The sequence below is a fragment of the Neopelma chrysocephalum genome, unplaced genomic scaffold (genome assembly GCF_003984885.1).
Source record: "Neopelma chrysocephalum unplaced genomic scaffold, ASM398488v2 Primary Assembly neopelma1_97116, whole genome shotgun sequence".
NCBI classification, from domain to species: domain Eukaryota; kingdom Metazoa; phylum Chordata; class Aves; order Passeriformes; family Pipridae; genus Neopelma; species Neopelma chrysocephalum.
The window spans coordinates 271,804-298,189 of NW_020925758.1; the positions used below are offsets into that span (position 1 = coordinate 271,804).

Consider the following 26,386-nt stretch of genomic DNA (forward strand, 5'->3'; position numbering starts at 1 on the left):
AAATAATTGCATATGAGCAATTTTTAAGAAAACCTGAATGTGACAAATCAGTAGCTGACATTAAGTGTATGTCCAGGATTTTAGGGGTGATTCATCTTGAGTACAGAGAGGAAAATGCAAGTGGTTGCTTTGGTAATTTCTTACATGAAGTCTGCAAATTATTTAGGACTGAATATTTTTCCTACAAAAGGGAAGTCCAAAGAAAGAAAGTTTAACAATAGAGCAAAAGACCATATATCTGAGTAACACAGTATGTTTAGAATAGGACCAGTTTATTTCAATAATAAGGAAAATAGTGAAGAATCAAAGCTCATAATGATCTGAGACTTCATCCAAGCCAGAAGAAATAGCTCAGACTGAAATATTGAAAGATTTTCCAGCTATCATTAATGTGTTCATTAGAGGAAAAAATATCACCTTTAAAAAAATATTTCAAAGAAAAATGGAATTCTTTTTTCAGTCAAATTGTTTCCATCAGAGAGAGAAAGATCTGCTGTGCCATCTTCTCTGTCGCTTCAAACAACTTCTATTTCCTTTCATGGCAGGATAAAATAGCAATATTATGCAGAAGGTATTTTTTTGCCTCATTGAAATCTAAACTAACTGAGCAGTTTTGGCACTCTTAATTTCTTAATACTACTCCCTCCTTTTGTATTCATGGCTTATTTTACTATGGGAGAACCCGCACTGCCAGACACATGATAATGTTCTCCTTTCTTTAACCGCCAGTCTCACTCTACATATTCATCTCTTCACTGCAGAACTTCTCTCCAGATCCTCTGAGTGGTATCCCAGTGATCTGTGAAGTCCCTTGTTCTGACAAGCTGTCAGGGGAGGCACCACAATTCAGCTTCAGGCACCTACATTTAGAAAGCTACAAAACACATGTCTACACGCAAGGTAGGTAGCTAAAATCTCCTTACACTTAAAAGAAGAGCAGATGCTATTCAGTTGCCCGTACATAAGTCTTGATGTTTAATATGCTCTTGGGTTCCTTGTCTGGCTTTCATTTACTGGACTAGAAGGGCTCTGGTGATCCATAGGTCCTATGTCACTCCCACAGGGCGATAGATGTCAACAACACGTGACCTATGGAAGATCTGCGGCCTCCTGAATCGTGATCCTAACCAAAGCAGGATTCTCTAAGACACAGAATCACTCATGGAATAATCTAAGTTGGAAAAGACCCTTAAGATCATCAAGTCCAACTGTTAACCCAGCACTGTCAAATCACTAACCTTGTCCCTAAGTGCCACATCTACATAGATTTTAAATCCCTCCAGAGATGAAGACTTCCATTTCCCTGGGCAACCTGTTCCTGTTCTTAACAACCCTTTCAGGAAAGAAATTTTCCCTAACACCCAATCTAAACCTCCCCTGGAGCAAGTTGTGTCCATTTCCTTTAGTTCAGTTAGTTGTTACCTGGGAGAAAATACCGACCCCCACCTGTCTACTGCCTCCTTTCAGGAGTTGTAGAGAGCAAGGAGGTGCCTCCTGAACCTCCTTTCCTCCAGGCTGAGCCCCCTCAGCCCCCTCAACTCCTCCTCATCAGACTTGTGCTCCAGACCCTTCCCCAGCTCCATTGCCCTTCTCTGGACATGTTCCAGAGCATCTTAAATGGCTCTCACAACCCTTGATAAAGGAAGTGAGTAAAGACCTAAATCTCCACTCCTAAATCTGCCTGAATCCCACAGAACTGGACCCAAGATCCGTGATTCATGTGCAGACATTTTAATTTGTGTGTTCAAAGGTGAGCCTTAGTCCTAAAAAATAACCATAATCTCTGCTCTTCTTCACATATGTAAGTCAAAATGCCTTATACCAAAAGTGACTATTAATCCCTTAATGTGATGTATAATGCAAATAATACCAACAGACAGAAAAATCAAAGTTAATAATAAAACACAGGTTGAAGAATACGGTTCAAATGCATACACCACTATTCTTATATATTCTCCTTTTCTCATTTTAAATGATGATGAATATGAAGCACAAACACAGGCAATTTCACTATGTCTACACAATCAGTGTGAGACAGATTTTGGAGACAAAATGATTATTTCATGTGAATTGTTTATCCCATCTCAGATAAGGCTAACAAATGTGTGGAGAATGATGACTGAAAGGTGGTTGTAACTACTTAGGTATTGGTTAGAGGAATTAAATCAGAAAAAAACCCAAACAAACAAATAAAAAACTCAAACAATTTTGGGGCTCAAATCCAGTTGTGACTTGTTCAGTCCAATACAAACATCTTATCTTCTATACAAAAAAGAGAATGAGAATGAATTTAAAGATGGAATATATGTATATGCATGTTTTAGATAACAGTAGAAATGTTCTTGAAACTTTTTGTACTCTAAATATAAATATGAATAGTACTTTTGTGTCAAGATGCCCCTTCCCTGATCTAGTAGATTTGTTCCACCTTTGTCTTCTTTCATTTCTTATGTGTTTGTATTTCCCTTGCTTTATCTTTTTTCATTATTGTACCTTGAAAACAGATATAAAATTCTTTATAACACTAACATTTTTTGGTGTGCCTTATATAACTGCAGAACATTTTCAGTCCCATTTTATTTTTTTTTTCTGAAATTCACCCACACGTTTCCAGCATCTTATTAGAGATGAGTAAATGTATTTTATTTGATGCATTGGTGAATGCATTACTTTGTTAGGAAACCTCATGGAAATTCATGTGCTTAATGCTAGAGTGCCTCCCATCCCACACCCATTTCAATTAGAGTCTGACATTGACACAGCCTTAATGCCCTCAACTGCTCATTTGACACAATCTCATGCAGTGATATCTCACCAAAACAGGAAGCTGCTTTCGCATCTCGTTTGCATTATGTATTCATTTTAAGATTAGTCACATGGTTAATGAGCATCTTGGAGCCTGTCCAGTTTGCTGCACTATGTCATGCTTCTTTTCCTGACACTCTACTTGCATTAACTCTCTGTGATATTGCCAAAGACTGTGCAGAGTGCAAATTGCTCTTAGCTGCTTGTTCCAGAAAATTATCATATCCACTGCCACTTGGAATCTATTCCCATTGTTGACTACAATTAAATATTAAATGTGTGCTGAAATAATTTCATTTTCATGAAGTGCTAACCTCTGAAATTTTCCCACATACAGTCTAATACTAATTTTGTCCTTCCTCTCCTCATTTACTTACAAAAATAATATGTTTTTGTCTAAAAATTTTGAACTGCAATGTCTGTAGCAAGCCTAAAACATGGCTATTATTCCCACATTATCCTGAAGGGATGTTCAACTCAAAGTGACAGCATTAAAATTAGCACTTCAGGTACTATTTAACTTTTTAATTAGTGTTTAATCTGTATTTTAAATGAATACTGATACATTTATTTCTGCATCTGTATGTATACACATTTACTTCTGTCTATATATATTGTCTGCAGTTTGAGTTTCTCAAAATATTATCAGCTTTTCCAAAGTAAGACAATCAGCTACAATAAAAAAGTTTTGTACATCAGAAGGGAACATTTATTGTGGTAATTTATCTGGATACCTTATGTCTGATCCACACTGTACACAGGATTTCTCTGAATAAACACTTATTAGAACAAAAATGCCCTATGTATTTGCAAAACCAAACCAAAGCAAAAATAAAAGCACAAAAAACCCTTTCAGAACAAAAACCAACTACTTCCCTCAAATAAATCCATAGCAATCTTTAAAAAGTCTTGCACTTTTGTGACATCACAACATCCAGTAAGTTCTTCAAAAGTGGAAGTACTCCTTTTATAAACTATAAGCATAGAAAGAAAAATGTGTAAATAATTCTAAATCTATTTGTATAGCTCTTTTAGGATCAAAATTAGCACATTTGAAGTGTATGTATGAATGACATAAAAACCTGTGAGCATATGTATCCCATAATGCAGAAACTGAAATTTTCTTTGGGCAAAAAATTCTGCATCAGCTCAGAATAACAGCAGCTTTTTGTGATCAAGATCCTCTGTAATATTTCAGAAATATCAGTGGATAACAGGAAAAAAAAGTTACAAGTACAAAGAGCCATTATATTCTTTTTTGTATATTTCTACTAGGTTGCTTAGAGATACAAATCACCGTAGAAAAAGAAAACTCTAAAGCTTAAGTAACATAATGGTTGAAACACAATGGAGAAGAATGATAGGAAAAATCCATGTTCCTGAGGACTATCATAAAAAAGGTAAAAAATGATGCTCTGCATCTGTAAAGCCACATGACTATTACTGCAGAAGGTTTAGGATAAATCCCTAGTGGTGTGTTTGGAGGGAAGAAGAATTGGGAAGGGGAAGCACATTTGGTAGCATATTAAAGTGAAAGGACTCCTCTGCACTCTCTGGTCAGTATCATTAAGCAATTTTTACCAACCTCATGGTGCATTAGACAGTAAAAAAAAAACTCAAACAACCAAACAAATTATTCTAATCCCTTTGTAAAGCTCACTGTCTTATCAGTTTATAGACGAAGTATAAAATGCAAATAAAATAAGGAGGAAGAACAAAACCATCTAAAAACCTTAAGAAACCAATTGTCTCTGGGTATGCGTCTGTAAAGCAAGGTGTAGGTCAGGACATAAAACGTGTTTATTATACAAAAAGAATTGAAATTCAGAACATTTTCTAGGATTGAGAGGATTTGAGCTTTCATGAAATAAAATATGAAACCCAATTGGCATCTATCGTTATTTAAATCAAAGAAAAAAATTTTGTAGATTCCTTGTTTCAGGCTTTTTATGTGTTCCTAACTGATCATACAAAATGGTTTCATGGATCTTTTGTATGGACTGAATGTTTTTTTTGGTTCTGCTTTTCAACTAGAATATCAAGCAGATTATATCAGTGCTAGGGTTATGTGCTTTGGAAATGGTTTATTGCCTCCTATATTTACATAGATACAAAACTATTTCACAGGAATCTACAGAAATGAAAAACAGTCAAAATTATTATTCTACTCCCATGTCTATGCTTAAAATGGGCAATGAAAAGTTCAAAAGATTATAAATATTTTGGTAACCCCTGGGTCATTGTCATCTTGTCCATAAAACTGAAAGTGATGGGCTTCTGGGATTACAGAGACAATGATGCTACTTGCAAAGACCCCCCATTTCACAACCCCCACCCCATCCGTTTGTATTAGGAGAGCTCTTAGAAAAAACTCCATCAAAGGCAAGGAGATACAGCAACAATTCTGCCAACACTACCTTCTTATAGCTTGGGTATATTGACAAAGTTAAGTATCATAGTCACTGCCACCACAATTTCACACTATAAACAACATAGAGAATGGAATAGGCAGTGCAGGAATATCAGAAAAAAGTGGATAGGTATTTATTAGATTATTATGTCCACATGAAGCAAAAGAAATAATAGAACTTATCTTAGAGCTCAGCTGTAAACTCAGTAGATTAGTTAACATTGGAAATCTGTGGATTATCATTTAAATACACCATGGAACTTTTTTTTTTGTTATTTCCAGACCATATCACCCTCTCAGTGATTTCTACAGAAACCCTTGTTCCTTTAAGATGCCCAAAGACTAATAAAACTACAGGTAGCAGAAGCAGTTATTTCCAAAGAAGAACACAAAGACGGGGCATCAATGTGCCCATTGATGTTCAGGACAGTCCGTGAGTTCCATAAACAAGATACAGATTGCTGAGGAATGAAAGTGGCCCAAAATGTATGGCGCAAAGGAAAGGCAATAAATTGATATCCAGAGGGATCAGTGACCTCAGACCGAGCTGAAAAGCTATGTTTAATTTTCTGCTTTGCCGCTCAGCCAGTATGAATGTACATTTCATATGTAGACTGGGTTTTTTTTCATTCTTTCTGCACCATCTACTGCTGTGTTTACTGTGAGAAACAAAATTCTGACTAAACAGATCACTGTTCTGCTCTAAGATGATAACTTCCCCATGACACAAAGCATTTGTTTGTGCCTAGCTCCTCATGACTTTCGAGGAACAACGTTTCCTCTGGTAACTCCTGCCATCAGCATAGTCTTCTCCCTGGCCGTGCTCATTTCAGACCACCTTATTTTTTTTAGCATGATGGTCTAAATAATTAAAATATGCCTACCACTGTATATACAAAAACCCATGAGATTAATTCTGTGTGTTGAGACCAGGGGCTCAAAAGCAGTAAAAAAAATCTCAACAGTATAAATTTTTTTAGTATACTGACTCTTTAAAGTTTATTAGTTTTTTTTATTACAGGTGTGATAACAAATGACACCTTCTATTTTCATTTTTTGGTTTTATGTCCAATTTTGAGGAGTTGAACCACAAATTTATCCAAGATGAAACACACATACTTGGCCCAAGATTATACTCTTCTGTTTATTACATGTTTTAGAGCATGAAAATTAATAAGCTTTTCTCAGGATGTCCTCAGTCTGTTCTGAGAGACAGAAGTGCCAAATAGATAAAAACTTGAGCTTCCAGTTCTGCCTCTAGTCAGCTGGGTGAGTTTGAATTCAGTATTTTATTTCTCTGTTCTCTATTTCCCTCTCTTCTCCTGTTTAGAGTGTTGGTTTTAGCGGGTAGCAGCTCTCTCTTGCTCAAGGAGACCTTCATCCTGATTAGGTCCTCAAGGCATTCCCACAGTAGGTACTTACAATGCATCACAAGCTTTCCTTCTCTTTATGATTATCTATTATTCATGTTGTGGTGGTGTCTAGGGACCAATAAATTAAGATTATGACAAGATACAATATATGGATAAATACTGATGGCAGGTGGATAGGTCATATAATAAAGATGGATGTAAGTACACACCTTAATGGTGCCAGTAACTAATAACGTTCTTCTTTTCCAATTAGATTTAATGATTATTATTTTTTTCCTGAGTGAAGTCAATGAATTTGCAGAAATTCTGTAGTAGTTTTGCCTTCTTTAGAGTTGACATGTCACATTTTACAATTATTTTTAACAGTTTTAAAATTACTAATGGCATGAAGAGTTTATGCATTTTTGTTCATTATTAAAATTACCACAATCTACCAAGAGTTAACATCCAGGAAAATGGATGTAAAAATAAAAAGAAACACTACCATTAGATGATCCATTTAGCAATGCAACAATATTGTAGGGGTTAAATCTGAGTTTGAAATATTTGAAAAGTTCAAAGAAAATAAAAAATTGTTTTGGATGACAGGGTTGGAAGATTTTTATTTATTTATTTTTTTCCATAAGCAATTTTTGTAAATGTTGATGTTTTTTAGTGACTTTCCCACATAACGAGCCCAGACTCTGCCATCTTCTCCCTGTTATAACTAAATATTACACATGGATAGTCCCCATACATGCAAGGGGGGACTTTTTATTATAACTAAAGCTAAGTAAAAAGACACTTAAATGAATAAACATGCAGTTCTGACAATTGGTCAGCATTTAAAGTATATTTCAGTATGTTACAGATTAGTGTGAATAATCTTTATTACCAAAGTTTATAAAACAGGTAAATTCAATGAAGTTTAGCTGAGGATGTAATCCCAGAGCACAACTCTAGTGTGTTGAATTGAGTAGTCACTTGATGTCTCTAGAGAAGTCCAACTAAGACTTTATTGTGGAAAATAGTACTAAAATAACAAAACTTAAAGACCCAAAACACTCCAGACTGGGGTTTTTACATTATTTTAGTATTTTGAAAGTTTGTTTTCTATCCTACTGTATTTTTTTTATATTCTCTGATTATAGTAGCACAAGTAACACAATAACAGTTACAGCACATGAATCCACAACTCTATTGAATCTGAAAACTTTAAAACTCTGAAAATCTTGTTGAAAGATTTTGTACAAAACATTTCAAGAAGTATCTCTGACAATACCATGACACAGTTTAATTGTCATCAAAAAATTAGGTGTACTCTAAAGTGTGCAAATCTTGTTCCTATCTAAGGGCTATTTAAGAGCAGCCTCTCACTGTCTGACAATCTCAAATAGGCAGAGAGACTGAAAGGGGTGAAGGAGAGAATAATCTCTACTCACCTATAGTTGGATCATGGTAGTCAGGGAACCGATGGCTTATGAACTGCATTGTCATTGCTGGAGAGAGAAAGACAGAGGGAAGAAAAAAGAATGATATGTTTAAATAGATACAGGGAATAGAACAAGCAGATAATTCACTCATCCAAGTATCAGCTTAGAAAGTGAGTCCAAAGTTTGTTTTATGTTTATTTCTGCAACAATGCAGTGGCATTACAGTGATGACAAAGAATGGAGACAAATATGAATCAAACTTTTTGGTTTGTCTTAATTTCTTCCTGTTTAAGTTCATTATATCAATTTCTGTATTAAAATATTAAATCTTATCAGCACTTGGTAAATACTGATAATTTGATATTGCATATGCATGAAAAATGCCATTACAAAAACCTAAAATATTATTTACAAGGCTGATTTATAAACTTTTCATAGTGCTACAAAATGCTACTGACTGCAGTGCCTGACTGGATTTCTGCTATATTTAGGAATTCATTACACCTGATGCAACAGATGAAGGCTTCTTTAAACCACCCAGAGCACCTTTTTCTGAAGAGATTTTTTATTACTGAATATTACCCGCTCTCAGAAATTTTAGGAAAATTACATGAGACTTCAGAAAAACTGCATTCTATCATTTTGAAAAGGTGACATGGTGAAAGTGAAGTTCCAATTTATGTAAAAAGACAGAAACTTTCATATCCTGTTCACCACATCCTCTCCACCATATCCTGTACAACATGACATTTGAAGTTCATTGATTTTGAATAACCGTGAAAGGAAATTTGGGTACTCAGTGACCACAGTAATATCATCAGTAATCAGAACAACCTGGGAGGTTATGTTATCTTTGGTTTTTTTCTTAGAAGTTTAAATTTCAGGCAATTTGAAAAAAAAAAAAAATCTACCAAACACAGAAAACTGTGAATAAAACATTTTCAAAATTGAAATCAGTGAATTCTAATTAAATGTGGGGGATGGGAGGGGCCAAACAGAATTTTAAAAATATTGCTTGATTTTTAAGCCAATTTTTTTTCTTTTTCCTTTTTTTCTTTATACCAACATAAAAATTTCTCTATAGCTACTAAATGGATATTAGCTTAAAAAAGTACTCCACCTGAAAGATGATTATTACTCAAAACACATCAAATCCAACATGAGATTTGGCCTTTTGCTTTGACCATCTCAGCTACTTTCAACAGCAGAAGTTATGAACAAGAGGTGAGACATTTTAAAAAATCTGTGCATAAATACACCCATTTTTTGGACAGCACTGTTTTATTTTAATGTTTGCCCTCCTTGTATTTTTGAGAAATAGAGCTTAAGAAGATAGTTTTATGAAATGATACAGACAAGGAGTATTAAACATTTATTACCATGTTAATAAATTATTGCATCTTTAGTGTAGACAAACATAAATGCTAAGAAGCAGCATTATAAATTCATAGTTACCCAGAGAGGGTAACTGTGTAAGAAAGAGCTCATTCAGTCTATACATATTATAGGAGAATAAATCTACGGGCAGTGACACTCATGTCTTCTATATTATCTGTTGTCAGATGCATTACTTTTAAGTACTGTGTATGTTTGGACACTTTTATTTCCAGGACACCTGTTTTTTTTTAATCATGACAGATTTTTAGGCACCTCCATCTGATTACTGCTAGTGGTTCGTGAAGAATAAATTGATGTCTAATGCAATCTGCCTACTTTGCTCTCAGAAGCTGAGGCAGCTAGCAGAAATGCTCTTCATATGGTTCATGCCTACACTTTTCCAGCTTTCTGAGGCCAGGTACCACAAATGAATTCAATTTGTTTCACTACCAGCTGCTTTTTCTTGCCAAGCATTCTTTTTTTTTAAAAAAAAAAAAAAAAAAACAACACAAACCCCCAAACTGCTCTGTATCTAATCTCTTTCTCTTTCCTTTTGGAGCTGTGCCCGTGTCAAAAAATCTGTTGTTACCACTGAAACAGAGGAAAACCAAAACTCACAGTAAACATTTTTCCTCTCTCCTGAGGCAGCCCCAAATCAATACATCATTTATATCCTCATCAAATCCACAGGATCTGAGAGGACTGAAATAATTTGAAAGCATGATATTGTATTAAACACTAAATTTTATACTGCAATGTGCAAAGGTGGAAGCGTTCAAAAGGCATGTGGATGTGGCACCTGGGGACATGGTTTAGTGGAGGCTTTGGCAGTGCTGGGTTAATAGTTTGACTTGATCTTTGAGATCTTGCCAATCTAAATGGCTCTGTGATTCTATGATTATATATAAATTTAATCTGGAGAGGCGTAGAATTCGAGAAAGGTTTTCAGGAAAGTACTCTAAGTAATGAAATGAGAACTCCTCACAGTCATCTGGCCAGGACAATGGTGAATAAAACTTCCTTTTCTGCACATTTTGTCCTTCAGCTTCTTCCACGACAGCCCTTTGTCAAAGGTTCCTCCTAATCAAAGGAAGTTCTTCGGTCTCTTCAGTCCTTGTCACCTCTTGCACAGGGATTTAATGCCCTTTCCCAGAAAAAGGGTTCAGAAGGAATTGATGGACACTGATTTTTCTTTTTAATCATTTAATTACAACGTAAAATAAGGAAACTGGGATATAAGTGGTGGGAATTACAACCCATCTTCCCTTGTATGTTCTTTAAAATAAGACTTCACATTTTCTGGTAAACCCAACTGCATAAGAGTGCAGCAAGTATTTTCAGAGCAGTTGTAGCTGGACACATCCTCTAGGGAAAAGAACAACTGGTTTTTGGCTACAAACAAGCCCTTTATTCCGTGAGGATGGAGGACAAAGAAGTCTCAAAACATCAGGTCCATTGTACAAAACCAGTTGAACCCAGTTGTACCTGGTATTCCACAGACTTGGCTGCTGGATGGGCGAAAATTAGTTCCGGATGAGGGTCAGAAGTTCGTGGAATGCTTCCCAGAGGAAAAGAACATTCAATCACCACTGGCGTGAAACCACACAGCTCAGCTGGAGCCTTGGGAATTAGACCTGCTTATAACCTGCCCTATCTGGGCTGTCCAGCAGGAGAGCTGCCTCAGCTGGAATATGCTGGCTTCTTCATTGGTACTAACATCAGCTCCAAATTAATTTTCCAGAGTGAATTAATTTTGAAAACTGACACAAAAATGATATCGGTATTTCATGGTGCTTGATGAAAACACTCTCCTTGGTTCCTTGGGTTTTCCTCATCATCTACTTTTCCATGTAAATTAACACTCACACAGAACAAATCCAAACTGCCTTTTGGATATTTTTGTGACCATTTTCCTCTGAAAATCTAAATAATACTGCAACAAATTTGTACAGATCTATAAATTAGGGACTCTTAACTCTAATTTATGCCACACAAAAAGCACTGTATCAAAATGTGTCTTTAAAGCAGGATATGAAAACAGTATAAATTAATAAGACTGATTGATATTTGAATAAATGTATATAAATGTAAAAACAAAGTAAGCTAAGAAATGGTTAAAAAAACCAAACCCTTTTAATCCATAGCAGCTATTGTGAAACATTTTGAATTGCAAGTTGTCTGAAAATTTTTAATGAATATTTTATGACAGTGTGAAGATCATTTCATTTAAATGGGCCATGTACATCACACAGCAGCTATGATAAGTAAAAGGATCATTGTTTCAGATGAACAGTATCTTCTTTATATCCATCTGTGGCTAAGCAAGTGCAGGTTTTCTCATCTGAATAAATATAAGCCTCATATGCATGAGTAACTACGTAACTTTAAAGTTCTCTTGTGTTTTTAAAACAAGAAACAGATTCAGGTCCCGCATTTAATTTTTATTGTTTCCAAACATGCTTATCCAATGTTCATTTACTATCTTGAAAGCTATACATGATACCTATGTTGGCACTGAAATATATGTATTTTCTATGAATAATAAACTTAGTCTTGTCTTCTAGTTTCAATATAATTCCTAAATCCTTCCTAATAATATTTTATTTACCACTGAGTAGGAAATGCCACACTTAAAAAAGGCTGAGGTTGTATTATTTATTCTGAAGTATGCTTTTGATCAGTGTAAAAATACTAAATTTCATGTAAAGAAAGTACCAACTTGGAAGAATATATATGCCTAAGTGGGCCCACAAGACAATAACAAAAGTGCTTTGAAACTCCTGCAGCTGTGAAAGCAGAGAGAATAGAATCACGATGTCCTTCTAATTTGTTCTAAGTTTGATTTATACCAACAATTTTAAAAGCAATCCTGTACTTATTTTTCAAGGTTGGAGAGTACGTTGCAAGCTTACACAATATTCTTTGTGGTAATTGTATCCCTGATGTGAATATCTCATCCTGACCTTCTTATGCCTCTTTATTCACCCAAGAACTTCCACATATCCATGTTCTTACAGGTGCTGGTGCAATACTATAACAAACCCATTTCCGAAAAAATCTTTACCACCATCAAAAAATCCTACACTTGAAATAGTCTAACAAAATTATCACTGTAGCTGCAACTCATAGGTCAGTGATTCCATATGGTTGATTCACACCATTTTAATTTAGATCCACTCTTCCAATGAATCTTTAACTTGTGTTTTTGTAAATACTGAGGTTTTAATGAGACCGGCAGAGAAGATGGATTTTAAAAAATATAATATGCTAGGGTCAGTGGATTTGAGGTTTAGTTCATGAAGTTCATGATCATATAGTTCATTAAGTTTTTTAGGTTTAGTTCCTGAAGTTAATGAGCATACAGGTATTATTAGCATAAAGAAGGTGGCAAAGAAAGTACAGAGTCTAAAACAGAAGAGTAGATTATATTGACAAAGTATGAATCAGAGGCACTGCCATGAAAAAAGAAGGGATAAATATATTTTATTTAAAAATTTAAGAGGTAACCTTGCCTTTATCTATCTATTTATAAAACTTTCTAAAAACATGGTCAGGGCATGTTGAACATACCTGATTTTATTATTTTGATAAAGTGTACACTACTAAATACATAAAAATGTTATGATATAATAATCTATTTCAGCAACCAGACAAGAATTATATTGCTAGTGTTTAATCTCTGAAATTCTGGACCGTTTGAACAGTTCTTGTCTTTCTGATAGTTTCATACCCACAAGATCTTAGGTACCATCTTCTAAAACGTAATCTTTTCAAAAGCTCACACCTGAAGACTGGAATGTTGACTTCTGTTTCATTAGCTTGGAAAAAATTTCTGTTTTATTAGCTTGGAAAAAATTGCAAACACCCTTATAACTAACTGCGAATTTTTATATTGACTCCTTAAATAAAAAGTTATCTGCAATCATTCTTCTCCCCACTGAATCTTTACCAATAGACTTTGTAAGAGCAAAACATTTTCTGTAACACAATCTCCTGCATGGTTTGGGACAGTTTTTACACTACGTTTTTGCTAAAGTGGTGGGTGTTTTTTTCATCTATTGAAGCTGAAGACCACAACAAAGAGTAGCAAGCATCAGAAAGGAAGTCTTAAAACCAAAGTCTTTTAAATTAAATCTGTCTTTTTAGAACAAAAATCAACACACAAAACCCCAGCACATGTAAATTTTAACCAGAAAAAAAACCCTCAAGTTATTAGGACAACCAGAACAGAAACAGGAAACTCTTCCTTATCCACTGAATCACTGCAAATGGATCCATCCACTAACTTGGGTTGACTTGGTCATAGCTGTATCAAAAGCAGTGTGACCAGCAGGGCAAAGGAGAGGATTCTCCCACTCTACTGCGGTCACCTGAGACACCACATGGAGCACTGTGGTTGCATCCAACCCAAACCATTCTGTTTTTCCATGAGGATGTGAAAGCGCTGCTCAGGCTTCCATGGATCCGTGAAAAATTATTTCCTTCACCTCCAAGGCCTACCCATCTTCTATTTGCTCTTGTTAGTTCTGGCTTTCCCTGTCTTACATTCCATTTCCTCACTGGGAATCCACACTTGTTTACCAGGAAGGTCGCAGTCTTTCTTTCCATTCAGCGTCCCAAACATATCTCTCATTTTCTTATTAAAAAGCATAGCACACAACAATACAGAGGAAACATATTAATGTAAGTATCAAGAGAAAAACAAAGCAAAGCTAAGCCAAGTATTAACATTTAGAGTGATTGAAATAAGGAAGCTAGTTTTGTTCTTCAAACTCTGGAACTAGAGAAAGGCTTGTTAATATAGTTTTGTGACCTTTACCACTGTAAAGTAAGAGCAGACTGTAACCAAAATGGGTTGAAGTGGAGTTAGTGGTGACAGAGCAAAGCAGAAAACAGCTTTCTTTAGGGAATATTCACAGTTTTATAATTCCTCCTCTTGCATCAGAATGAAACAAAGGACTTGATGCTGAAATCTACATGTTGAAGTAATGTGTGCCCCAAGAGTAAAAGCAAAGCAGATGAGTAGAATAAAAGCCTCAGAAAGAAAAGATAGAAAAAAAATCTTTTGTTTTAGTACTCATCTTGAATAAACAAATAAAAATCACTAATCTTAGAGTACCTCTCAACCTAGTCTTTCTTACAAGTGTTAGATGTAAAGATATGAGTTCTCACTATTTCCTTTCAAGGAGTCACTAGTGGAAGAAGGGCATTTACTAGGTACTGGTTACATCTTTCCAACATAGACTGAAGTTTGAACAGACAAACTGAGCAAAAATCCATCCTAGACTTGAGAAACTCTCAGGAAAACTTCATTCAACAAAAGTACTGCCACTGCAGAAAAGTTTCACTCATTCTGAATCAGCATGTTCTAGTGAAAAATGGTTGCACTAAAAACTTCTGTCTACCATTAATACTTACATCCAAACTCAGCTCCTGGTGCACTATTGGAAGGTAGCACAGTGTGTTGTAAAATTTATTCTAAAAAACCCGTTCAGTGTTTAAGGAAACAGGGAAGCAGATGAGAGTTGCATTTATTTCCCATATAAGAGACATCATCATAATGTGATACAAATTAACAATAATGACAAGGTAGATTGCTGCCACTTACGAATCATTTCTTCTGTAGTATATCCCTGATCCCTTCCCGAAAAATCTCCCGCAAAAATACTGAACATTCCCTACCCTTAGCTTATGTGCCATGACAAGATGCATTAATAAACAGAAATGACTGCTGGTAAATGCTGCCATTAGTGCATTTACCCACTGTGTTTCTTCCATCAAGTTAAAATCAGAGAGAAAACTTAATGTGTCTTCTATGGCTCTTCAGTTAGAAAATCCAATGGCAACTTCAGCCTTCCATTAGTGAGCAATCCAAAATGTAATGACACAAAAAGGTTTTAAACCAGGCTCCAAGATAATGTGAATTTTAAAACAGAATGCATTAAATAAAGCTAGAAAGACTCAATTTTCACATATTATTGAGGAGAAGAATAGAGCCAATCTTGAAGCATTGCAAATAGGCACGTTTCAATTAAAGTCAATGGATAAATCTCCTCATTTTACAAAGGGAGTACAGCAAACAGGAGAGAAATATAGGGCAGTTCTTAATACAAGTGGGCCCTAGCTTGCAGCTACCAGCCTCAAGTATCATTAGCTCACTGAGAAAAAGACTTTCAAGAAAGGATAAAGTCGTTTCATTCGATGGGAAAAAAAACTCTCAGAAACCACATTTATTTCTCTCCCTTTTTTTAACTGCTGACATGTTTCCATGTAATGATAACTTGAGAGGCTCAGACGTGGTTTACTGCTGTTTCAGGGAGTGGTAAATTGACATTGTTTGCGGGTTTCCTAACATAAACTAGTGGTTAGCTCCTGTGATACCTTCCATGTGAAATTACACCCCATACATCAAGCAGTGATGAATTGGCAGTGACAGCAGCTGTATTTTCTTGTGAGTGGGAGAATAGCTGCTGTTCTGTAATGTGGTACCAACTTTTCTGTACATCAAACCTGTGGTCCGGAAAATTGATGACACACCAAAAGAGGAGGATACAACTCTTCCATTTAATCACCCACAGAAGTCTTATTCAGGGTTAAAACAGAGCCTAGTTTTCATTTATTCTTTCCTTACAAATGCTACATTTTCTCAATACGTCAGTTACAGTGAAAAGAGGATAACATCCAGATTCACGGATGCTGGCACCCAGTTCTCTTCCACTAAACAGGATTTAGGTGCTTATCTGTCCGTGCTGATCTGAACAACAACAACCTTTTGTGTCTCTCTCAAAAAATCATATGTCTTTTTGAAATTTTGTAGAGTCATAAAGTCATTTAAGTTGGAATAGCCACCTTAGTTCATCGACTCTAACTATTCCCACTCACTGCCAAGGCCACCACTAACCCGTGTCCCCAAGTGCCACATCTACATGCCTTTAAATTCCTCCAGGGATAGTGACTACATGACTGACCTGGGCAGTGTGTGCCAGGGCTGGACAACCCTTTCAGTGAAGAATTTTTTCCTAATAGCCAATATAAGAACTGGCTGGAGGGTCGGACCTAAAGAGCAATGGTGAATGGAGCTGCACCCTGTTGGCTGCTGGTCACTAGTGGTGTCCCTCAGGAATCAGTGTTGGGCCTAGTTCTGTTTAATATCTTTATGGATGATTTAGATGAGGGTATTGAGTCCACCATCAGCAAATTTGCAGATGACACCAAGCTGGGGAGGAGTGTTGATCAGCTGAAAGGCAGAAGGGCTCTGCAGAGGGACCTGGACAAGCTGGAGAGATGGTCTAATTCCAACAGGATGAGGTTCAACAGCACCAAGTGCCAGGTCCTGCACTTTGACCACAACAACCCCATGCAGCGCTACAGGCTGGGGCCAGAGTGGCTGGAGAGCAGCCAGGCAGGAAGGGACCTGGGAGTTTGGATTGACAGGAAGCTGAACATGAGCCAGAGTGTGCCCAGGTGGCCAAGAAAGCCAATGGATCCTGGTCTGGATCAGGCACAGTGTGGCCAACAGGTCCAGGGAAGTGATTCTTCCCCTGTACTCAGCACTGGTGAAGACAGACCTGGAGTGCTGTGTCCAGCTCTGGGCCCCTCAGTTCAGGGAGGACATTGAGGTCTCTGGAGCAGGTCAAGAGAAGAGCAATGAGGCTGGTGAAGGGGTTGGAGCACAAGTCCTATGAGGAGAGGCTGAGGGAGCTGGGGTGGTTCAGCCTGGAGAAGAGGAGGCTCAGGGGAGACCTCATCACTCTCTACAATTCCCCGACAGGAGGCTGCAGCCAGGTGGGGGTTGGTCTCTTCTCCCAGGCAGCCATCAGTAAGACACAAGGGCATGATCTGAAGCTGTGCCAGGGGAGGTTTAGATTGGATATTACGAAGAAATTCTTTAAAGAGAGGGTAATCAGGTATTGGAATGGGCTGCTGAGGGAAGTGGTGGATTCTCCATCCCCGGAGGTTTTTAAGATGAGACTGGATTTGGCATCAGTGCTATGGTCTATTAACCATGGTGGTAGTGGATCAAGGTTTGGACTTGATGATCTCAGAGGTCCCTTCCAACCTGGCTGACTCTATGATTCTATGATTCGATGACTAAATCTCCCCAGCACAACATGAGGCTGTTTCTTCTTAGCCTGTAACTTGTTACCTGTGAGAAGAGACTGGAACACGCCCAGCTACAACTTCCTTTCAGGTGGTTGTGGAGAGTGATGATTGTTGTTGATGATTAAAGTAATGATCTCGTTTCCTGCAGCCAAATGAACTTTCATTGAAATGAAAATAATTTGAGAAAAAATTGATATAGATGAAATTAAAGAGAGGAAACTAAACCAAATAAGAGTAAGTTTGCTGGTTTAGATTGATGATTTTAAAATTATTCAAAATATGAAACTGGTTTATTAACATTACTGTTAAATATTTTATAATAAATAACATATATTTACATTTCTACTATAGATTATTCCATTTATAGGTAATTTTTCATCACTTTTTTTTTTTTTTTTTAGTTTCTATTCATTAGGGTAGCTTAATACTCTGGTTTTCCCTTTCAATGTAAAATGTAAACATAATATAAAATATTGTATTTTGCTCTGAAATTCTCTCATCCATTTTTTTAATATCTAACACATTTTTTTCCAGTAATAAAAATGGTGTTCAAATCATATTTAAAGGAAACAGACTAAGAAAGAATGTAGCATTTCTGAAGATACACCTAAAGCCAGAAAACTCACACCAGAATATTGCTAAAATCAAAAAAAATTTGAATTAATCAAAGACATTTGATAATTCTCAGAATGCTTTCTTCAACAACTTATTTCCTACTCATATATTTAAATTTATATTTATCTTAGTGGGTTTATTTATCCCAGTGGAGCTAAATACCACATCATTTGCATTATATGAGTTGAAAAGTGTTCTTCACCACTGACGTGACTTTGAACTAAACATATTTTCCTTGTCATATCTCAGAGATGTTTTCTCTCTCTGCTAATTAGGCAACACTTCACAATGAAGTCAAATCTGCCACGTTATCTCTTACACCAACATGAGTTCTTAATATCTTTGCTGCTGTACTAAAAGCATTTCTGTAAGATTAGGAAAGGCTGAGGCTTTTTGGTTGGTGGGGCTCTCTGGTTGTGTACTCTCTTTGCGTACACACATGAACATACACAAATCAAAAAGCCTTGTTTTTTATCAACTGTTACCCAAAGAGCAAATCAAACCTTTGAGAAAGCCTGGAATTGGGGAAAACAAGGTCTTCTGGATGAAGAAGAAGTCATTCTTCAGCACCATTTAAAACATGGTTATATTCATACAATTAGAAAATTGTTTGGGTTTAAAAGGACCTTAAATACCATCTCTTTCCGACGCCTGCCATGGGCAAGGACATCAGACCAGGCTGCTCAAAGTCCCATCCAACCTGGCCCTGAAATTTTAGACACCCTGGAATAGACATCCTACAGTTCTATATAACCTTAACACCTAAATACATCAGAAGATGGAGTTAATTCAGATGAAGAAAGCTTCTAGAACCAGAAAACAACATGTGATTTGGAGACAAAACAATGGGGAACAATGAGCTATCTCAGAGGAGAGTATTGGCCCTATGCTTTTTGTCACATTCACTTTACAAAGACAGTAATCACTGTAAAACCACTGAAGAAGGCTTATGTGATTGTGTCATTCTGGGGAGAAATGTTTCTAGCTTTTGACTGCTATCAGGACTTTATCCTTTGATTTTTCACCAACATCTTTTTTTGCCTCGGTTTCCAAATCTGCAAGAAAACCAAGGCAAACCAGCAATATAGACCTAGAGCTCTGAGATTCACAGGATTATTGCGTAAGAACTGGCTGTGAACACATTCATTTACTGTTCACCTAAAACCAAGATAGTAAAAGCATGAAATTTTTGGGACTCAACCAAGACTGAACCAAGACAGCTTCACCGTGAAGTTATCTGGATGAGAGGAGGCAGAAGACATGTGATCAAGCACCTTCACAAGACATACAAGCTACTGATAGAGTGGAGAAGAAAAGACTAAAAAGTACAAGGAGGCTAAAGTGAAATAGCTACATGTCCTCTCATCCTCTTCCTTCTTTCACAATACAAACCTGACTGGAAGTTCACATCTGCCAAAAGCACATTCATATTGCTTGACACATGTACACGCTACATTATGGTGATATATTGACAGGAGGCACAGTTGCCAGACATGTTTGGGGGTGAAAGGTAGCACTTCAGGCACTAAAGGAGGTGATTTATTATAGCATTAGTGCACCACTGAAAAGGTCAGAAAGCTACAAAACACATACAAAAGTTCTAGAGGGCTTGATTGTATTTTCACAGAGAAAACCTGCATTAGCCTATTCAGGCTTGTACCCTCAGTGTGAATATGAAATGTTAAAGCTCTCAATGCTATCAACATGGAAAGAGTTGACAAGGTTGTTTTTCATTTCTCCTACAGCTGGAAGGAGATGACTCATGACCCAGGAACACTTAGGCCCCCAGAATAGGCTGAGTTTCGGTCTTTTATTCTTCTGAGGGAAACTTGCTTTCATGTATTTCATAATGCACTCTCTGCCCTTGATGTACTTGCCATTTATTCTGGTGTGAACCCAGCTGTCTCAGGAGTTTATGCTGCTATGTATCACCTCAGCTTGATGGTTGACAGAAGCCATAGTTGGTGACCCTAGACCTTTCCACCAAAAAGCAGCAGCAGGTAAAAACCCCAATCAACTAAACCAAAAAACCCACAACCCTCCAAAACTATCCCTCATCCCCTAAACAAGCAAGCAAATGCTACACAAAGCACTTATATGAGTCAAAAAATCTTCCCCTACGTTAGAGACAAAATTTGTCTCGGGATTTATGAAGTTTAATTAATAACACAATATATTGGAGAGAGACTGATGAATAAAAGCTGTTCTCTGAAAAAAAAATCCTTAAAATGAAAATGAACTTATTCATAAAATCCCATAAAAGACATGCATATATATAGCCATTTCTGTTTTTTCCTAAGTACTATAGAAACTTGTTCTACAATCAGATCTCCTTACAATACAAAATTTTGTCCAAAGGTCAGATTTACTTCTACTGCTCCATCATAGGACTAGGATTTATATTTTCCCAATCTGTACAGTAATTATAACAATGAAATTTTATCTTAGTGGTTAAATGGGATCATAACTGAGCTCCCTAAAACTAAGAATTTGGGAGCTGGAAACAGCAGATGAAATTTTTTAAGACTCTGATAAGTTTATGACTACCTAAAACACAAAGAAACACACACCTTTAGGTTATAACAACAGGAGATGTTTCCTCATGTATATAAAAAAGGACTTAGGAGGACTTTTAGGGGCTCAGCGAGGAAGATGATATTGAAGTATTCCACATGCCAACACTGTGCTGACACTGTGTTGTGCTGATTCAGAAATGAGTCAGCTCAGTTACCAGAAAAGAGGAGAATCAGGGTTTTTTTTGAAGGTACTTGCAGTGATATAGATGTGACAGAATGACTCATCTGTCATCAGCATTTTAGTCAGCAAAGTCTTTGGCTCAATGGCAAGTATTTATAACTGGAAAATAAAAGCAGGCAATCAAAATGAAGTAAACAGAAAAAGGTCTGGATGTTAACCTCGTTTTTTTAACATCCAGCTATGAGGTCATTACATCCATAACCCTGAGCACCATTTTAATGCCATTATCTGTCCAAGTCCAACCCACTGTACAACGTATTTTTTGCATTTCCATCTGTTCCTCGTTCAGAGAATATAAGTTTTCTGCAGGATTTACCTGAGCACAGAGTGGGCCATCTCCATCCATTTCCTTGTGAAAATATTTTTTTGTTCCGTAGTATTTTACTAGAGGTTTTACTTCAGTTTTACATGGTATGCATGATAGGGCTTAGAACCTCTTCCTTTGAGACACCCTTTCCTCAAACTTTTGAAGGACAGGAACCAAGATACAAAGAAATCAATCAGAACTTTTCCATGTTAGTAGGGGTTTCATTCAGGTTTTACTTGAACAATGCACTTGAGTAGGAGTTTAAATACCATTCAAAAGAAATTATAATGGTTTAAATTGTGACTCCTCTCAAATGAGTGACAAACCTTTCTTTCTATCTCAGTTGGAATTTCTCCTATATCAATGTATGACTGTGAATATTTGCCCTTACTTTGTGTAAGTGAATACACTCATTATATATAACTTTGCTTTGGTGCAAATATAATTTCATAACTCAAAATTCTGATGATTTTCTAAAGGGAAAAAAATAGAAATAAGAAGCTCAACTTCTTTTTGTATTTTTAATAAAAAACCAAATCAATGTATGAATATGATTTTAATGGAGAAATATCTTTACTTGAAAGGAAAGAACATTTTATGAACACTCAGGTGTACAACTCAGCTGTCTCTGGGAAACTGCGTTATTGAAAGGATTCAAATTTTGGATAAATTGTGGAGAGATAGTGTAAAATCTAAATATAATCTAAATGTAATAGTGTCTTTTGTTATAGGATTTTAAATCCTTTTTGAATATTGCTATCCACCCACATCTCAACCTGTGGGTTCAGTCCAAAGGTCTGTGTGGTGCAGCACCTTATCTCTGGCAAAAGTTAGGCAGGAGAGTATAAGAAACTCAGGAGGCATGAAGTGATCATTCCCAGTACATACTTTTCTGCTGCTACTATTCGGTGATTTGTGCACTTCTTAACTAGCCCAAATCCCCCCTGGCCCAGAATGTTGCACTCAAATTTCACACCCAAGCTACAGAGTTGCATCTGGAATTTTCTTTGTCCCAGTTGTCTATCCTGCATGAGGATAAGAGTCAATTAGGCTATGAGAGATTCATTCAGCCAAGACATAAAAAAAAGGTGACAATTATATAGGCTCTTCAAATCTGTGCATAGGTGAAACTCAAGTAAATATATGGTATACGGTCCATGCTAAAAATATTTGCTGGAACTGCAAATTGACTGATTTCATTTAATGACTAAACAGAACAAGAACTGCCAGGAGGCCCTTGTGCTCAGCTAGGTTATTTTATTCAGTAGATTTTATTTTTTTTTGCAGAAGTTCTCTAACAGTAAGGGGTTATTTATATATATATATATGTATGCCAATATTTTATGGGAGAAAGAAACCTGCAAAGTGGCTTCACTTTCCAGTTTCCATCAGTGATCTAATTTGTTAGATGCTTCACCATGAAGGAGCCAAGGAGACTGCTGGTCTTATGAGTGACTCTGAGTTTATCACTTCCACTCTGTTGTCCATATTTTTCTCATGTATAAAATGAACATGGTGGCACTGGTCTTTTTTGCAATCTGACTCTTGTGCTTCATAGTAGAAATAACTTTATAAAAACTAAATTTTACAGAAAAAAGAAATCCACATTGTGTTTTTTTATTTCATATAGCTCGTCTGAATTTGTGTTTATAGAAATTATGATGGATGGAGTCCTCACACTAAAGCCAGTGGCCATGCATGTGAATGTACCTTATTTTCTATTTGATAAACTTACCTTGTCAGAAGCATTTGGTAACACTTTTCTCCTTACTCTGATACAACATTTGAACAATAAGTTCACTTAAGATCTTTAAATGCTTCTAGAGTTGACAAATATGTATGGAACAGATACAAATTTGAGAAAGAAGAAATAATGCAAAAAGAACAAATAGTAGAAGTGAATTAAAATTTTATCGTCTGTGTATCAAAATGTATAATTTTATAATGCATGTTATTTGCTACCTCTAATCATATATGCTTTTGAAGTCAAAAGTGGAGCACTTGCTTTACTTTGAAGGTAATAAGGCTATTTTTATGTTTACAGATAAAATTATGCTCACCTGAATTGCCAAAATTGGGTATAATCTGCTAATTTGCAAAGTTTAGCAATCCTCAGTGAGTTCTCCTATTGTTACTTTGAATTAGCAGAAATGTACATGGTTGAAAATAGAAACAAACCAAAACAGAAACCATTCTGGAGTGATTCCAATATTTAGATATTTAGAAAAAATTGTTCTAAAAAATGAGTATTTAGAAACTAAGTAGTAAAATCTCTGCAATGTACTTATGCATCTTAAAATATTTCTATATGAAATATAGAAATATTTAGAGAAACTAAGCTTTTAAAGAAACTGAATATGCTACGGGTCTTGTAATATCACCTTGATAAGTGGCTAATATTGTGGCACAATTGAAACTGTCAGGTTTTTTTAACTTTTTTTTATGGTAACTGAAGCAACCTGGACAAAATATATCATGAAAGAAAACTGAATTTTGTACAATCTCCTGTCTAGATGAGAACTTACAGCACAGGAAGATGCCTGTATTATGGTCTCTGAACTGGTACAGGGAGGCCAGTGGACCTTCAGGGCACTATTCGAAGAGCTAAATCCAGTATGATAGAAGGAAAAGACAAATCTGCCTCCACATACGGGGTTCCTTTTCACACATGTCAAAATCAAGCACTTGTGCAGCTTCACAGAGGATAGTTTTGCCTTCTTGGCAATTTCAACAGCCTTAAACTAAACAACTTCTTGTTTTTCAACAGTAACAGAGGTCAGACAAACAGAAGGTCTGACTAACCAAAGAGATAAATAACCCAGGGAGTGGGATGAGGAGGAAAGCTTTATTATTAGTTTAAAGACTTCTGCAGCAGAGTTTATGAGGAAGCCAAGTAACAAGTAGCAAACAACATGAAATGTTTATGCATGTCTGTGGAACCCAGTTATTCCTCTCTGTCTTTCTGGCTTCCTCTAATTTACTGTTCTAATCAACAGACCTATTTTCTGCCCCCTTAGATACCACCATCCCCCTTATGGACAGGCATAAATAACAAACAGCTCTAGCCCTTGGCTTCACCGGTATGAAACACTAGATACAAAATGAGTTACTGTAAATAAGGCAAGGACTGATGTCATAAAGCTGTCACCTTTACCTCCAGGATTTTCCTTCCTAATAGACCTACACACTTTCTGTTATCATCTGCAGTAATTTTTTTTCTAAAATGCTGAAGGTGCTATTAGTCAGATAGAAAATCATTTCGAGGCAGCTAGCTAAGGCATGTTTCCTTAATAAACAGCAGGGGCTACAATAACCATCAGGAATTTTGGAGTTATTTCTGTGAAAGGGAGATTCAGATTCTGCACTCTTAGGTGTTAATGATAGAACTCCTGAATTTTGGAGGATAGGATCTGACTAAACACTTACCTAAATACTTTTAAGCCATTGGGATGCTGAAGTAGTTGTATTCCAAGTTTCAGCTGGGGATTTATGTATGTGGGTGTATCTCTGCTGCCATCCTACCTGTTTTTTAAATTACAGCTTGAGTCGAATTTGCCAGCTGTAAATAACAGTAAAATTAACCAAACCATATATGCAGTGCAGCCAAATATGTACAGCACAGCAGTTTGAAGCTGACATTTGGTTTTGTAAGGGGGAAATGTCAGATGACTTTTGAGGTCTGGTTGCATAAAACAATCAAAAGTTCAAAGCCATCATAATGGAGTGTGACAATATGAATCTATTAAATAAGAATTTAAACATTCCAGTGGGTAAGTTGGATCAGCTCTATGAGTTCTTTATGATCTTTTTTTTTAATATTTGTAGTCTTGATGAAATTCATGTTTATACTAGGGAAGGACTCTGCAATTCTAGCCTTTGTCTTCACATAGATGTCTGTGTTCAGTCCTAGAGCTGAATGACTTTTAACTTTGTTTTCTGACTTCTGGTTTCTATCTGATATTCACTAAAGTCAAGAGATCAATTTAAGTGATAATTGGGTTATACCCACTGCCCTAAAGTGAACATTCATTCCAGCAGCTTGGATGCACTTATTTAGGAAGGCAGATGTTTGTTCCTAAATCGAACAGAATGAACATCCCAAATACCTTCCAGCTGCCAGGTTTTGCCTGGAGAATCTGCAACAGGTAATTTCACCTTTAGAACAGATGCAGCAGTTTACACCCAGTATTCAGAATTCAGTTGCATGAGACCTCTGAGTGTAACAAACATTACAGCAACCCCCCTGAAGCTCAGAGCACTTCCAGTAACTGAGAATCACCATCTGGCCCAGAACCAATGGCTGGGCCATTTCTGTGAAGAAACAATTTACAGATTGAGCTCAACTAATAAACTTCATGTCTCTCATTGTAATAGACTTATGCTGAAGGTGCACTGACTCAGGGGTTGCAAAAACATTAAACCACTAATCCTACACTAATCCTCACCTTAACCCAAACTAATTGCTCAAAATTCTGTTCAAGCTTCTCCTATGGATAAAGTTTAATTCAGAATTTTATAGCTCATTTTATTCAACGATCTCAGCACAATTCTCTTTCAGTTTAACAACATTCCCTTGTGTGAACATTGCTTAAGATTTCTTTAATGCCTTAAAGAAATTGTAAATGAACTGCGTCCTAGACACCAGCAAGGAGCTGAATTTCAAACACTTACCTAGAAATAAACACTATCTCACAGTTCTTCAGAAGAGTTATTTTTTTCCAATTTTACCAATATAATTGTCAAAGCATATGAAATATCCTAATTAGACACGTGAGGAAGACTACAAGCAGCAGAGAGCTCTGATTTCTTACCCCTTACCACAATTCCATACTTCCTAGAAGTTGTCATGGAACTTTATGCAATGAGGGCTTGAGTTTCTCCTGGTATCAAATGAAAAAATGTCACTTACTTTAACCATTGTTAAAATAACTATTGCTAAAATAATTATGTGAGTGGAACATTATATATTAGTAACTCAAAGAGAAGAAGTATTGTTTCTCTTGTGTCTATTCTTTTTGTGTATTTGAGAAATGTAGATAAAACTAAGCTTTCCGTTTCTTATCTGATGTTCTTCTTTAGCATTAATCTTGTGGTTGAATTTGCACTGGATGCTGCAAAAATCTAAAATGATGAATACTGAATAAGTAGCTAGTGGCATCATCCAACAATAAATCATACTTCTACCTGCCCAATTTCGCATTTCATAAAGAAGAGTTTACCGCAGTGT

At 36.3% G+C, this 26,386-nt stretch overlaps 1 protein-coding gene across 1 annotated transcript in view; it reads right to left on the reverse strand.

The window, feature by feature from the left end:
- RIT2 (Ras like without CAAX 2) overlaps nucleotides 1-26,386 on the reverse strand; it is a 172,188-nt gene that overhangs the window by 119,104 nt on the left and 26,698 nt on the right. The window contains exon 2 of the mRNA XM_027671698.1: nucleotides 8,010-8,066. Within this exon, the coding sequence (XP_027527499.1) occupies nucleotides 8,010-8,066 (57 nt within the window). The remainder of the gene's footprint in view (nucleotides 1-8,009; nucleotides 8,067-26,386) is intronic.